Genomic DNA, 12,473 nt, shown 5'->3' with positions numbered 1-12,473 from the left:
AAGTAAGTCCATATCTTATCCCCATGCACAAAACTCAAGTCCACGTGTATCAAAAGCCCCAACATAAATCCAGGTAGACTAAATCTGATAGAAGAGAAAGTGGGGGTAGCCTTGAACACATTGGCATAGGAGACCACTTCGTAAATATAATACTATTAGCACGGACACTGAGAGTAACACTGATAAATTGGACCTCCTGAAACAGGGGTGCTTCTGTATGGCAAAGGACATGGGGTAAATAAGGCAAAATGGCAGCCTATAGGGTTGGAAAAGATCTTTACCAACCCCACATCTGACGGAGGGCTGATTTCCAAAATATATAAAGAATTCAAGAAACTAGACATCAAAATACCAAATAATATAATTAAAAAATAGGGTACAGATCTAACCAGAGAATTCTCAACTGAAGAATCTTGAATGGCTCTAAGAAACACTTAAAGATTGTTCAACATCCTTAATCATCAGGAAAATGCAAATGAAAATAACTCAGAGATGCCATCTTATGCCTATCAGAATAGCTAAGATCAAAACACTGATGGCAACTGATGCTGGACAGGATGTGGAGAAAGGGGAATACTCCTCCATTTCTGGTGGCAGTGCAAACTTATACAGCCACTTTAGAAGTCAGTATGGTGATTTTTCAGAAAATTGGGATCAATCTACCTCAAGACCCAGTAGTACTACTTCAGGGCATATGTCCAAAGGATGCACATTCATATCATGAGATCGCTTGCTCCACTGTGTTCATAGCAGCATTATTTGTAATAGTGCCTGGAAGCAACCTAGATGCCTCTCAACTGAAGAGTGGATAAAGAAAATGTGGTCCATTTACACAACGGAGTATTACTCTATGGAAAAAAAACAGAAAACAAAAACAAAAAACATGACATCAAATGTATAGAACTAGAACAAAACACTCTGATTGAGGTAACCCAGACCCAGAAAGACAAACATGGTATGTACTCACTCATAAGTGGTTATTAGATGTAAAGTAAAGGATAACCAGACTATAATCCACAACCTCTGAGAAGCTGGGTAACAAGGAGGACCCTAAGAAAGACATGCATGGATGCCCCTGGGAAGGGGAAATGGATAAGATCTCCTGAGTGAATTGTGAGTGTGGGGTTGAGGGGAGGGGGTGAGAACATGAGGGGACAGGATGCTTGAGTTGGGGTGGGATGGAGGGTGAGAGTAATAAAAGAGACATCTTGATAGAGACAGCCATTATGGGGTAATAGGGAAATTCTCAGGAATTGACAAGGATGACCCCAACTAAGACTCTAAGCAATAGTGGAGAGACTACCTTAATTGCTCTTCCCCTGTAATCAGTTTGATGACTACCTTAAATGCTATCATAGAGCCTTCTTCTAGTAGCTGATGGAAGCAGAAGTAGAAATCCACAGGTAAGTACTAGATAGAATCCTTGGAGTCCAGTCGAAGAGAGGGAAGAGGGATTATATAAGCAATGGGCTCAAGATCATGATGGGGAAGCTCACAGAGACAGCTTCCAGGAGCTAGTGGGAACTCACTGACTCTTGATCAACAGCTAGGGAACCTGCATAGGACCAAACTAGACCCTCTAAATGTGGGTGACAGTTCTGTGGCTTGGCCAGCCTGTGGGGCCACTGGCAGTGAGACAAGAATTTATCATTAGTGCATGGTCTGGCATTTTGGAATCCATTTCCTGTGGAAGGATACCTTGCTCAACCTTGATGGGGGGGGGTGCGGCTTGGTCCTGCCTCAACTTGATATACCAGACTTTGTTGACTTCCCATGAGAAACCTTACCATTTCTGAGGATGGGGCTTGGGTAGGGGGAGGGGAAAATGTGGTTGGTATATAAAATTAAAAATAAAAAACATAAATAAAAAAAGTCATTATTAGGGATTTTAGTCAATTCCAGATATAGTCCACAGGGGTAGTGTGCAGGATGGGTCAGTGAGTAGAGCTGCTAATGTACAGGCCTATTTATCTGGATCGCAGGAGGCAGCAGGGGAGAAGTACTTGAGAGAGTTGTCCTCTTACCCCTGCAGACTGGTCTGTGGAGTGTCCCCTTACGCCTCCTTACCTACATTGCTCCCCCCCGCGCGCCTTTTTGCTTGTTCTGGTCCTTCCTACCCCTTTTGTATCCCCCTACTAAGTAATTAAAAATAAAGGAAATAAATAACAATTGTTTATTTATTTTTTGTTTGTTTTTTGACTCAGAGTCTCCCTGTGTAGCCCTGCTGGCTTGGAACTTATTATGTAACTCAGCTGCCTTTGAACTCACAAAGAGCCCCCTGCCTCTGCCTTTGGCGTGCTCGGATTAAAGGATGCACTGTCAAGCACAGCTCACACTTTTTCAAGAAAGTGTCTTCATTGAATTTTAGGTTATTTTTGTGGTTAAAGACTTGGTTTATGTGATTTCAGTCCTTTATAATTCCCTGGGACTTATCTTGTGGCCTGGAATATCAGCTGTTTTTGTGAATGTTTCCTGTGCTCTTTCAAAAGTATTGAGTTGCCTATAATTCTTTCTGCAGAGATGGATTTCAATGGATTTCCTTTCTGTGAGTTCATGTCTTTTCATTACATCGTTGTTCAGGTCTTGTTTAGGAGCCATATTGTTGAGGTATTGTGGGTGAAACTTTTCTGTCATTTGTAGAAGACACAATGTCACAGCTGTCTTTCTGGTTCTCTGGCTCTCAGGATCTTTTTCCCCCTCTTCCTGGACGTTCCCTGAACCTTACTACAGGAGTTGTGTTGTGGTTCTATCCATTGATGCTGGGCTCCATGTGATGTGCTGATGTTTGCATACAGCCTATGGGGTTCTGTGGGTGTGAGACTTATGGTTGGCAATTATGCTGCTCTAGGAAGGCCATGGTAGTAGGTTCTCTTCTAGGATCCATGACTCCACTAGCCCCAAGTAGTTGACTAAGTTTCCAGTCACTTCTGAGAGAGGAGAATTAGCATTTCCCAAGATGAGCCCTTAATTGGCTATCCAATACAAAGTGGTTAGCCATGAAATCCTGTACACACAAGCCATACTAAGTGGCTCAGCAGTATCCGTGTGTGTGTGTGTGTGTGTGTGTGTGTGTGTGTGTATGAAAGAAACAGACGGGAGAGTGAGGGTGTGAGGTGGAAAGGCTTGGAGGGAGGGGACACAGGAGTTGTTGGAGGGAGGATAGGGAAAGGTGCAAGTGATGTAATTGTATTGTAATTTTAAATTTAGTCAAAATAAACAATGAATACTTGAAGCATAAAAAGATGTAAAATGACTATTTCATGGGTTATGTAAATGTAAATTAGGTTAAATTGATATTTAAAGTCTTTTATGCCTTTATTTTCTGTGTTCTTGCTCTATTCATTAATATGAAAAGGTATTGAAACTTCCAGCTTTAATTATGGATTTTTTTCTTAGTTGTTTTAGTGCTTTCTGGTTTTCTTCAGCATTTTCACTTGGTACAGATGCATTTTAGATTGCTGCCCTTTTCTGAAGAATTTACCCTCTCACATTATGACAAGCATGTCCCTGGTTCTCTTATGCATTTACTTTTTTATCTCCTTGAAGTATACCTTCTAATGGTAATATGACAACTACTGATTAATTTTTGATTACTGTTTATATGTTAGTGCTTCTAGTCCCTTTACTTTTAATTTTCTCTGTCTTTCTGTGTAGCTGTCATATAAATAACTCTGGAGGTTTTTGGGAAATTGCTTTCCATTTGGGGTGTTTAGGCCACTTATTTATACTTTATAGCTGTATGTTGCTTAGATGTTTGTACTGGTTTGGGCTGTGGTGCAGTCTGCCCTCATCAGCTGAGTGCATTGCTTAGCTGTGTGGTACCAGTTTGCCTGTTTGTCTGCTCTTCATTCGGCCTACACCTTTTCCTGCTTTCGTGTGACTGGCTGCTTTTTCTATTAAGAGAGTGGACTTTTAGAGCAATTTTAGGGTTATAAAAATTGAGGAACATGTTTAAAATCCATATATGAGTGAGTAAATACCATGTTTGTCTTTTTGTGACTAGGTTACCTCACTCAGGATGGTTTCTTCTAGTACCTTCCATTTGCCTGTGAATTTCAAGATTCCATTTTTTTTTTCTGCTGAATAGTTCTCCATTGTGTAAATGTACCACATTTTCTCTATCCTCTCTTCAGTTGAGGGGCATCTAGGCTGCTTCCAGGTTCTGGTTATGACAAATAATGCTGCTATGAACATAGTGGAGCAGATGTCCTTGTTGTATGAATTTGCATCTTTTGGATATATGCCTAAGAGTGGAATTGCTGGGTCTTGTGGTAGATTGATTCCCATTTTCCTGAGGAATCTCCATACTGATTTCCAAAGTGGCTGTACGAGTTGGCATTCCCACCAGAAGTGGAGGATTGTTCCTCTTTCTCCACATCCTCTCCAGCATAAGTTGTCTTCAGTGTTTTTGATTTTGGCCATTCTGACAGGAGTAAGATGGTATCTCAAAGTTGTTTTGATTTGCATTTCCCTGATGGATAAGGATGTTGAGCACTTTCTTAAGTGTCTCTTGGCCATTTTAGCCTCCTCTATTGAGAATTATCTATTTAGTTCTGTACCCCATCTTTTAATTGGATCCTTTGGTGTTTTAGAGACTTGCTTCTTGAGTTCTTTGTAAATTTTGGAGATCAGCCCTCTGTCAGATATGGGGTTAGTGAATATCTTTTCCCATTCTGTGGACTGTTTTTTTGTCTTGTTGACTGTGTCTTTTGCCTTACAGAAGCTTCTTAGTTTCAGGATAGTGTCAGCCTGCATTTCCACTGACAGAGAGTCTGGGAAACAGAAAAGAACCTAAGAGAGATATGCAAGGCACCCCAGAGAAGAGGAATGAGGCAAGATCTTCTGAACAGATTGGGAACATGGCGAGGGGTGGGGGGGGGAGTGGGAGCTGGGAAGAAGAGAGAGGGAGAAGAGGAAAAGAGAGTAGGTCATGGGGGAACAGGAATGTTGAGTGGGAGGTAGAATAGGGGAAAGAGGGAGTCATAGGTTAGAAGAGAGATCTGGCACCAGGGAAACCTCTAGTGATCTAAAGGGACAAGCTAAGCAATAATGGAGAGACCACCTTAAATGCCCATTCCTGATAGTGAACTTGATGTCTATAACCATCCTAGAACCTTCATCCAGTGACTGATGGAAGCACAGGCAAACACCCACAGTTAAACACTGAACTGAACCCATGAAACCCAGTGACAGAGAGAGAGGAACGTTGAGCAAATTGGCAAAGAATGGGCTGGCAAAACCAGCAGAGACAGCTGATCTGAACAAGGGGGAGCTCTTGGACCCTAGACCTACAGCTGGGAGGCCAGCATGGGACTGATCCAGACCCCCTGAGTGTGAGAGTCATTGAGGAGGCCTGGGCAACCTATGGGGCCCTGGGCAGTAGATCAGTGTTTATCCCTGGCATACAAACGGACTTCGTGTGTCCATAACACAAAGAGGGATGCTCTCTCAGTCTGGACTCTTAGGGTAGTGCCCGGACCCTGCCCTGAGTGAAATGACAGGCTCTAGATATCCCCTATGTGGAAGGAAGTGGGGATAGGGTGGTGGGGGGATGTGGGAGGAGGGGAGGGAGATGGAACTGGGATTGACATGTGAAGCAAGCTATTTAAAGTTAAAGAAATAAAAAATAATTAAACAAACAAAAAAATTGAGGAACACTTTAGTCAAGGTTTTCCAGAGAAGCAAAGTAACTAGAATTTTATACCCACAGAGTTATGTATCACTTAAGACCAGGAAATGTGTTGTTGGGCAGTTTCATGGTTGTGTGAACATCGCAATGTACAATCTATGTGCTATAGCCCATTTCATATGTATTATTTGTGGTATGTGCTGTTATATATGGGGTCTGTGTTGGAGGTGATACAGTGATGATTCATTATGTATGTATACATATATGGGCATATGTACATATGTATTGCATGGAGGGCAAATGGGAAGACTGAGATGGGGAGGGAAAGAGACAGGGAGAGGGAAACAGAATAAGAGAGTATAGGGCACTATAGTAGTTTGCAATTCAGGTAAAAGTTGATAGACTCATGAATCTGAGTACACAAGAAAACTTTCAATTTATTGGATATAGTTAGGTTGTGCTATTGATTCCAAGTTTCTGGATTAAAAGGACACATCTAGTCAGGTGGCAGTGACACATGCTTTTAATACCAGAACTTTAATCCCAGGTAGAGGTAGGTGAGATCAAGGCTGGCTTGGTCTACAAATTGAGTTCCAGGACAGCCAGGACTGTTACACAGATAAACCCTGTAATGAAATTCCAAAAGAGACACATTTAAAAAATACCTTTATGGTAATTTCTAGAATAGTGTTTGACCAAACAGCTAGGCATCATAAATTGACACATAAAGTTAGTTTTCATATGCAGATAATAGAGTTGCCATGTAAAACCATGTATAACATCTCTCAGGCACACAATTTTCCATATTATTAATGTGTGGCATTACTTTTCATATTTGTAAAATTTATATACCAATAGTCATACATTATTAGAATTCATTCATTAGAGTGGTTTATGTTTTAATTAATTAATTCGTGGTTGTTTTTGTTATTTTTTCTGACAATGAATTCTCGGGTCTTTTGAATGTTAGGCAAGTATTTTATCATTGTGCTGTATATCTCGCCTTCAGGGTTTTTTACAGCTTTTATTGATTGTTGTGCAGCCTGGGTTGGCCTTGAACTTATGATCCTTATACCTTAAACCTTAAACTTCTAAGGCAGTGAGCCCAGACCCAACATATCATTAAATACTCTGCTGGCAAAATATTTTGTGGTTGGAGCAGGGAAGATACAAGATAAGCATGGTATGCCTCGTAACAATAAGAAAGGAAGAGGATCTCAAAACTGAGGAGATGAAATCATGTCAGAGGGGCATAGGAGACAACCAAAGTGCATACAATATGAGAAACAAAATACATGTTGTAGTATTGGGTTGTTAGTTAGAGCATATAATACACATCCACGGATCATTTGATAGAAACAAATGCTGGAGTACTTGTCAAAAGAGAGAAATTCAGGCTTACTTTTCTGCAGAAGGGAGAGCAGTGATGTGCTCCAGTGTGGAAGGGAGAGCAGTGATGTGCTCCAGCGTGGAAGGGTGAGCAGTGATGTGCTCCAGTGTGGAAGGGTGAGCAGTGAGTGATGTGAGCCATTGTGGAAGGGTGAGCAGTGATGTGCTCCAGTGTGGAAGGGTGAGCAGTAATGTGTGCCAGCGTGGAAGGGTGAGCAGTGAGTGATGTGCTCCAGTGTGGAAGGGTGAGCAGTGCATGATGTGCTCCAGTGTGGAAGGGTAAGCAGTGATGTGCTCCAGTGTAGAAGGGTGAGCAGTGAGTGATGTGCTCCAGTGTAGAAGGGTGAGCAGTGAGTGATGTGCTCCAGTGTAGAAGGGTGAGCAGTGCGTGATGTGCTCCAGTGTAGAAGGGTGAGCAGTGATGTGTTCCAGTGTGGAAGGGTGAGCAGTGACGTGCTCCAGCGTGGAAGGGTGAGCAGTGATGTGCTCCAGCGTGGAAGGGTGTGCGGTCATGTCTGCCAGTGTGGAAGGATGAGCAGTGAGTGATGTGAGCCATTGTGGAAGGGTGAGCAGTGATGTGCTCCAGTGTCGAAGGGTGAACAGTAATGTGTGCCAGTGTGGAAGGGTGAGCAGTGAATGATGTGCTCCACTGTGGGAGGGTGAGCAGTGATGTGCTCCACTGTGGAAGGGTGAGCAGTGAATGATGTGCTCCACTGTGGAAGGGTGAGCAGTGATGTGCTCCAGTGTGGAAGGGTGAGCAGTAATGTGTGCCAGTGTGGAAGGGTGAGCAGTGATGTGTGCCAGTGTGGAAGGGTGAGCAGTGATATGCTCCACTGTGGAAGGGTGAGCAGTGATGTGCTCCAGTGTGGAAGGGTGAGCAGTAATGTGTGCCAGTGTGGAAGGGTGAGCAGTGATGTGTGCCAGTGTGGAAGGGTGAGCAGTGATATGCTCCACTGTGGAAGGGTGAGCAGTGATGTGCTCCAGTGTGGAAGGGTGAGCAGTGATGTGTGCCAGTGTGGAAGGGTGAGCAGTGAGTGATGTGCTCCAGCGTGGAAGGGTGAGCAGTGATGTGCTCCAGTGTGGAAGAGTGAGCAGTGATGTGCTCCAGTGTGGAAGAGTGAGCAGTGATGTGTTCCAGTGTAGAAGGGTGAGCAGTGATGTGTTCCAGTGTGGAAGGGTGAGCAGTGATGTGCTCCACTGTGGAAGGGTGAGCAGTGATATGCTCCACTGTGGAAGGGTGAGCAGTGATGTGCTCCAGCGTGGAAGGGTGAGCAGTGATATGCTCCACTGTGGAAGGGTGAGCAGTGATGTGCTCCAGTGTGGAAGGGTGAGCAGTGATGTGCTCCAGCGTGGAAGGGTGAGCAGTGATGTGCTCCAGTGTGGAAGAGTGAGCAGTGATGTGTTCCAGTGTAGAAGGGTGAGCAGTGATGTGTTCCAGTGTGGAAGGGTGAGCAGTGATGTGCTCCACTGTGGAAGGGTGAGCAGTGATGTGCTCCAGTGTGGAAGGGTGAGCAGTGATGTGCTCCAGCGTGGAAGGGTGAGCAGTGATGTGTTCCAGTGTAGAAGGGTGAGCAGTGATGTGTTCCAGTGTGGAAGGGTGAGCAGTGATGTGCTCCAGTGTGGAAGGGTGAGCAGTGATGTGTTCCAGTGTGGGAGGGTGAGCAGTGATATGCTCCACTGTGGAAGGGTGAGCAGTGATGTGCTCCAGCGTGGAAGGGTGAGCAGTGATATGCTCCAGTGTGGAAGGGTGAGCAGTGATGTGCTCCAGCGTGGAAGGGTGAGCAGTGATGTGCTCCAGTGTGGAAGAGTGAGCAGTGATGTGTTCCAGTGTAGAAGGGTGAGCAGTGATGTGTTCCAGTGTGGAAGGGTGAGCAGTGATGTGCTCCAGTGTGGAAGGGTGAGCAGTGATGTGTTCCAGTGTGGGAGGGTGAGCAGTGATATGCTCCAGTGTGGAAGGGTGAGCAGTGACGTGCTCCAGTGTGGAAGGGTGAGCAGTGATGTGGGCCAGTGTTCCTTACTTCAGGAGATAGAACATGACTCCTTTGCTTTCACCTAAAAGTTGGTGAGACTCAGTCACTTCTGAAGACAGGCCATGTAAAGGGAAAACCTGACAGTGGTGGAAAAGCCTGCAAACAGCACCTCACCAGCTGATGAAGGGTAGTAACATCAGTGATGTTCTCCTTGACATGTGTAAGAACTGTAGTCATCTCTGTGATGTTCCTTCAGAAAACTAGGACACCATACGAAGAAGACAGAAATGACAAAATACTTGAACAGTTTTTGTGTGGCTTTCTAGGTGCACAGATGAACTGTGCTGATGTAACTTGCTGTCATTAGGGGAAATCGGGCTAATGGGAGACAGACATGTGTACTGTCTTTTAACTTTTCCATCAATATTGTTATTCCAGAAAAAAGTTTACATTTTTTGTTTATTTAAGAAGGTAGCTTTTTGGCTTTTTTTATTGTTGTTTTTGTTTGTTTTGAGGCAAAGTTTCCCTGAGGAGTCTTGGCTGGCTTGGCTTCCAATTCTCTGGTGCCTCCCTAGTGCTGGGATTAAAGGCATGCCCCAGTACACATGCCTGGATGCCTTTCTTGATTTGTGAAATTCGGTATTGTGAAGAATAGAAACTGTTTTTGTATCAACCAGACATTTCCAGTCAACATGTCTCATTTTAATATTTCTCATAAAATGGATTAATATATGATATCAGTTTTACAATGAGTTCTATTCACAAACCATAGCTCATTTATATGTAAAATTTAATGGTCTTTGGAATGCTACATTGCTATGTGAAACTTGGAAATTGTAGACTAAGGTTAATGAGGTGCAAACAAAATAATCACTTAGATTATTTTGAGAATCCCAGTTGTGATTACTTGGGGGATTCTGATTTGGAAAATTCTTGTGTTAATACTGTGTTAGATCAAAATACAGCATTTTTGGAACTTAAATTTTAAGAGTAATATCAGTTAACATAGCAGATATAATTAATCTACCAGAATAAAGGAATACTTTAGAGCAATTAAAAGCGTGGTCTTCACTTGTATTCTCTATGAATGATGAATCTGAGTAAGTTTTGTGTCATTTCCCATCACTTCTTTTCTAGATTTGCTGTCTAGGATCAATTTGGATGAGCTCATGAGGAAGGATGAACCACCTCTTGATTTCCCTGATACGCTGGAAGGATTTGAATATGCTTTTAATGAAAGTAAGTGCTATACATTATACATAGTGTTTATTGATCACTTTTCAGATAGAATTTTTTATAAAGAATGTTTTATGACAAAACATGTATCAATAGTAATAGTAATCAATAGTAATATTTTGTTGCCTGTTAGCTTGTGGGCTGTTTTTCTTCTGATTGCTAGACTCTTCCTGTTGAAAGCAAGGGGCCAGATGGTCTGTCTTTTTTCATAGGCTGATGATTAAACCTTTTAGTAAATAGAGACTAATGTTTTCCACTAGGAGTGTTTTATTGGAATACTAGATGGTTGATATTGTTTGATGCATGTGGCATGTTTCCATGAAGACTATCACATAACACACAGAATGGGAATTTTATTACCAAATGCTTACTGATGTGTGGAGCCCTGTGTGCCTCATCTAGACCTTGCTTGCTCAGGGTCAGCCAATCCAGTCCAGTGAGAGAAATGTAGGTGGGGGAATAGCCGGCACGTCCCGGGCTCTCCCTGCCTTATGTTCTGCAGCTTGACTGCAGGTCCTGGAACTTTTAATACAGCATATTAATCTTTGACAGGGAAGCCTTGTGATTTGAGTGAGTCTGGTGTTAGCTTTCCTCCTCTTCTTCAGTCTCTGTTACTGGACACTCTGAACCCTAATGCCCTCTAGGTGACCCCACAGTGCATTCTTATGTGTTCACATCATCGTACACCTCATTCCCCATGTGCATCACAGATGACAGCTTTACATAACTGACTTTCTTTGACTCTCGTTTCATTTTCTGAAAAGTTGCTTAGATTTTCAATATTTGTGCTCCCAGATAGTCTCTAAACTTCTTTAAGACTGTGGCCATGCCTTTGCATCAGGTAGCAGTTCTTATCCATAGTGGCCTTAGGGTAGTGTCAGTTTGCTTTAAAATGAGACATTATTTATTGTAAATTCCATATTATCTAAAATATATTCTAAATCATTGGAATATTGCTTGTTGTCTTTTAGAGGGGCAGTTAAGACACATAAAAACCGGGGAACCATTTGTTTTTAACTACCGAGAAGACTTACACAGGTGGAACCAGAAAAGATACGAAGCTCTGGGAGAGGTATGTCAAGGATATTGCTGTCTTACATTTTCCAATTTGAACAATTTCTGTAGGGCTGGATTTGTGGATATGTATTGTTTAAATCTGGTTTTGTCATGGAATATCTTGTTTTCTCCATCTATAGTGATTGAAAGTTTTGCTGGGTATAGTAGTCTGGGCAGGCATCCGTGGTTTCTTAGTGTTTGTAGAACATCTACCAGGAGGTACACCATAGATACTGTTTTACTGTATTTTCCAAATTGAAGTACCAGGAGTAATGGTTTGGAAGATGCCACAGTTCACATACTCCTTTTATGAAAAGTGATTTTTAAAATGCTTTTTCTTCTTTGTATTTGGTAATTTTTAGTCCTTTACTAGAAGCATTTCTTAATTTGAAGGCTACTTTTATGCTGACATATCCTTCATATGACTTTGGTATTTTCTAGTAAGTCATTTACATAGGCAAACAAATTCACACCAAATTTTACCCTTTCTGAGTATTATTTTTAAAAGGTTGAATTTTTAAGAGTTTCAATTATGGTAAACAAGGTCACTTAAAAAGGGATAGTAAACAGGGTGTTCTTAGAACACAATGCTTTTTCTAAGCATTATTCAAACAGAGCACCCCTCCTTTCTGGATTACATAGAAGGTGTTGCAAAGGCATACATTAGACTAATGAATGTAGATATTCAAGTTAATCTTTTTGCTGTCAGGAAACTCCTTGAGGAGCCTCTTGTAGGTCTCTATGTCAAATTTAGTTCGGTCATTTCCTGTCAACTTGGAAACTCTCAGAGCAATTGAAGAACCTATATTATAGGTTCTTTATATAAGAAAACATACTGCTCTGGGTGATAGAAGAGTTTTGAAAGATAAAACAAAAATTTCAGTAAAAATCATAAAGCAAGTATTTTGGCAAACTTCTGTAAGTGAACAAAGGTTAAAATTAAAAATATGAATTCATGACATTATCGTCAAAGGTCTGATAGACAAGGTGTGGCTGTAACAATAATTGCACCAGAATCTTGGCATTCAAATTGACCTCTTCAGGTAAAACAGAGCATGAGATGAGTTGAATGTATAGGGCTAGAAGGACACAGAGGAAAATTAAAGCCAGATGTTGCTAACATAGGAATGAATTTGTGGGGACATGATTTACAACAGTAATGGAATATTCAGATTAACATATGTTTCTGGAGA

The 12,473-nt window shown here is 42.0% G+C and overlaps 1 protein-coding gene across 8 annotated transcripts in view; it reads left to right on the top strand.

Annotated features, from left to right (window-relative positions):
* Window positions 1-12,473, top strand: part of Fam172a (family with sequence similarity 172 member A) — a 374,184-nt gene that overhangs the window by 32,885 nt on the left and 328,826 nt on the right. For all 8 annotated transcript variants that reach the window (XM_040729035.1, XM_040729038.1, XM_040729036.1 and 5 more), the window contains 2 exons: window positions 10,126-10,227; window positions 11,196-11,296. In XM_040729035.1, coding sequence (XP_040584969.1) covers window positions 10,158-10,227; window positions 11,196-11,296 — 171 coding nt within the window. In that variant the 5' untranslated portion in view covers window positions 10,126-10,157. The remainder of the gene's footprint in view (window positions 1-10,125; window positions 10,228-11,195; window positions 11,297-12,473) is intronic.

This window comes from Mesocricetus auratus, unplaced genomic scaffold (genome assembly GCF_017639785.1).
Source record: "Mesocricetus auratus isolate SY011 unplaced genomic scaffold, BCM_Maur_2.0 Super-Scaffold_100020, whole genome shotgun sequence".
Lineage (NCBI taxonomy): Eukaryota > Metazoa > Chordata > Mammalia > Rodentia > Cricetidae > Mesocricetus > Mesocricetus auratus.
The sequence above is the reverse complement of the archived record's forward strand: the minus strand, read 5'-3'. Positions and strand labels throughout refer to the sequence as shown.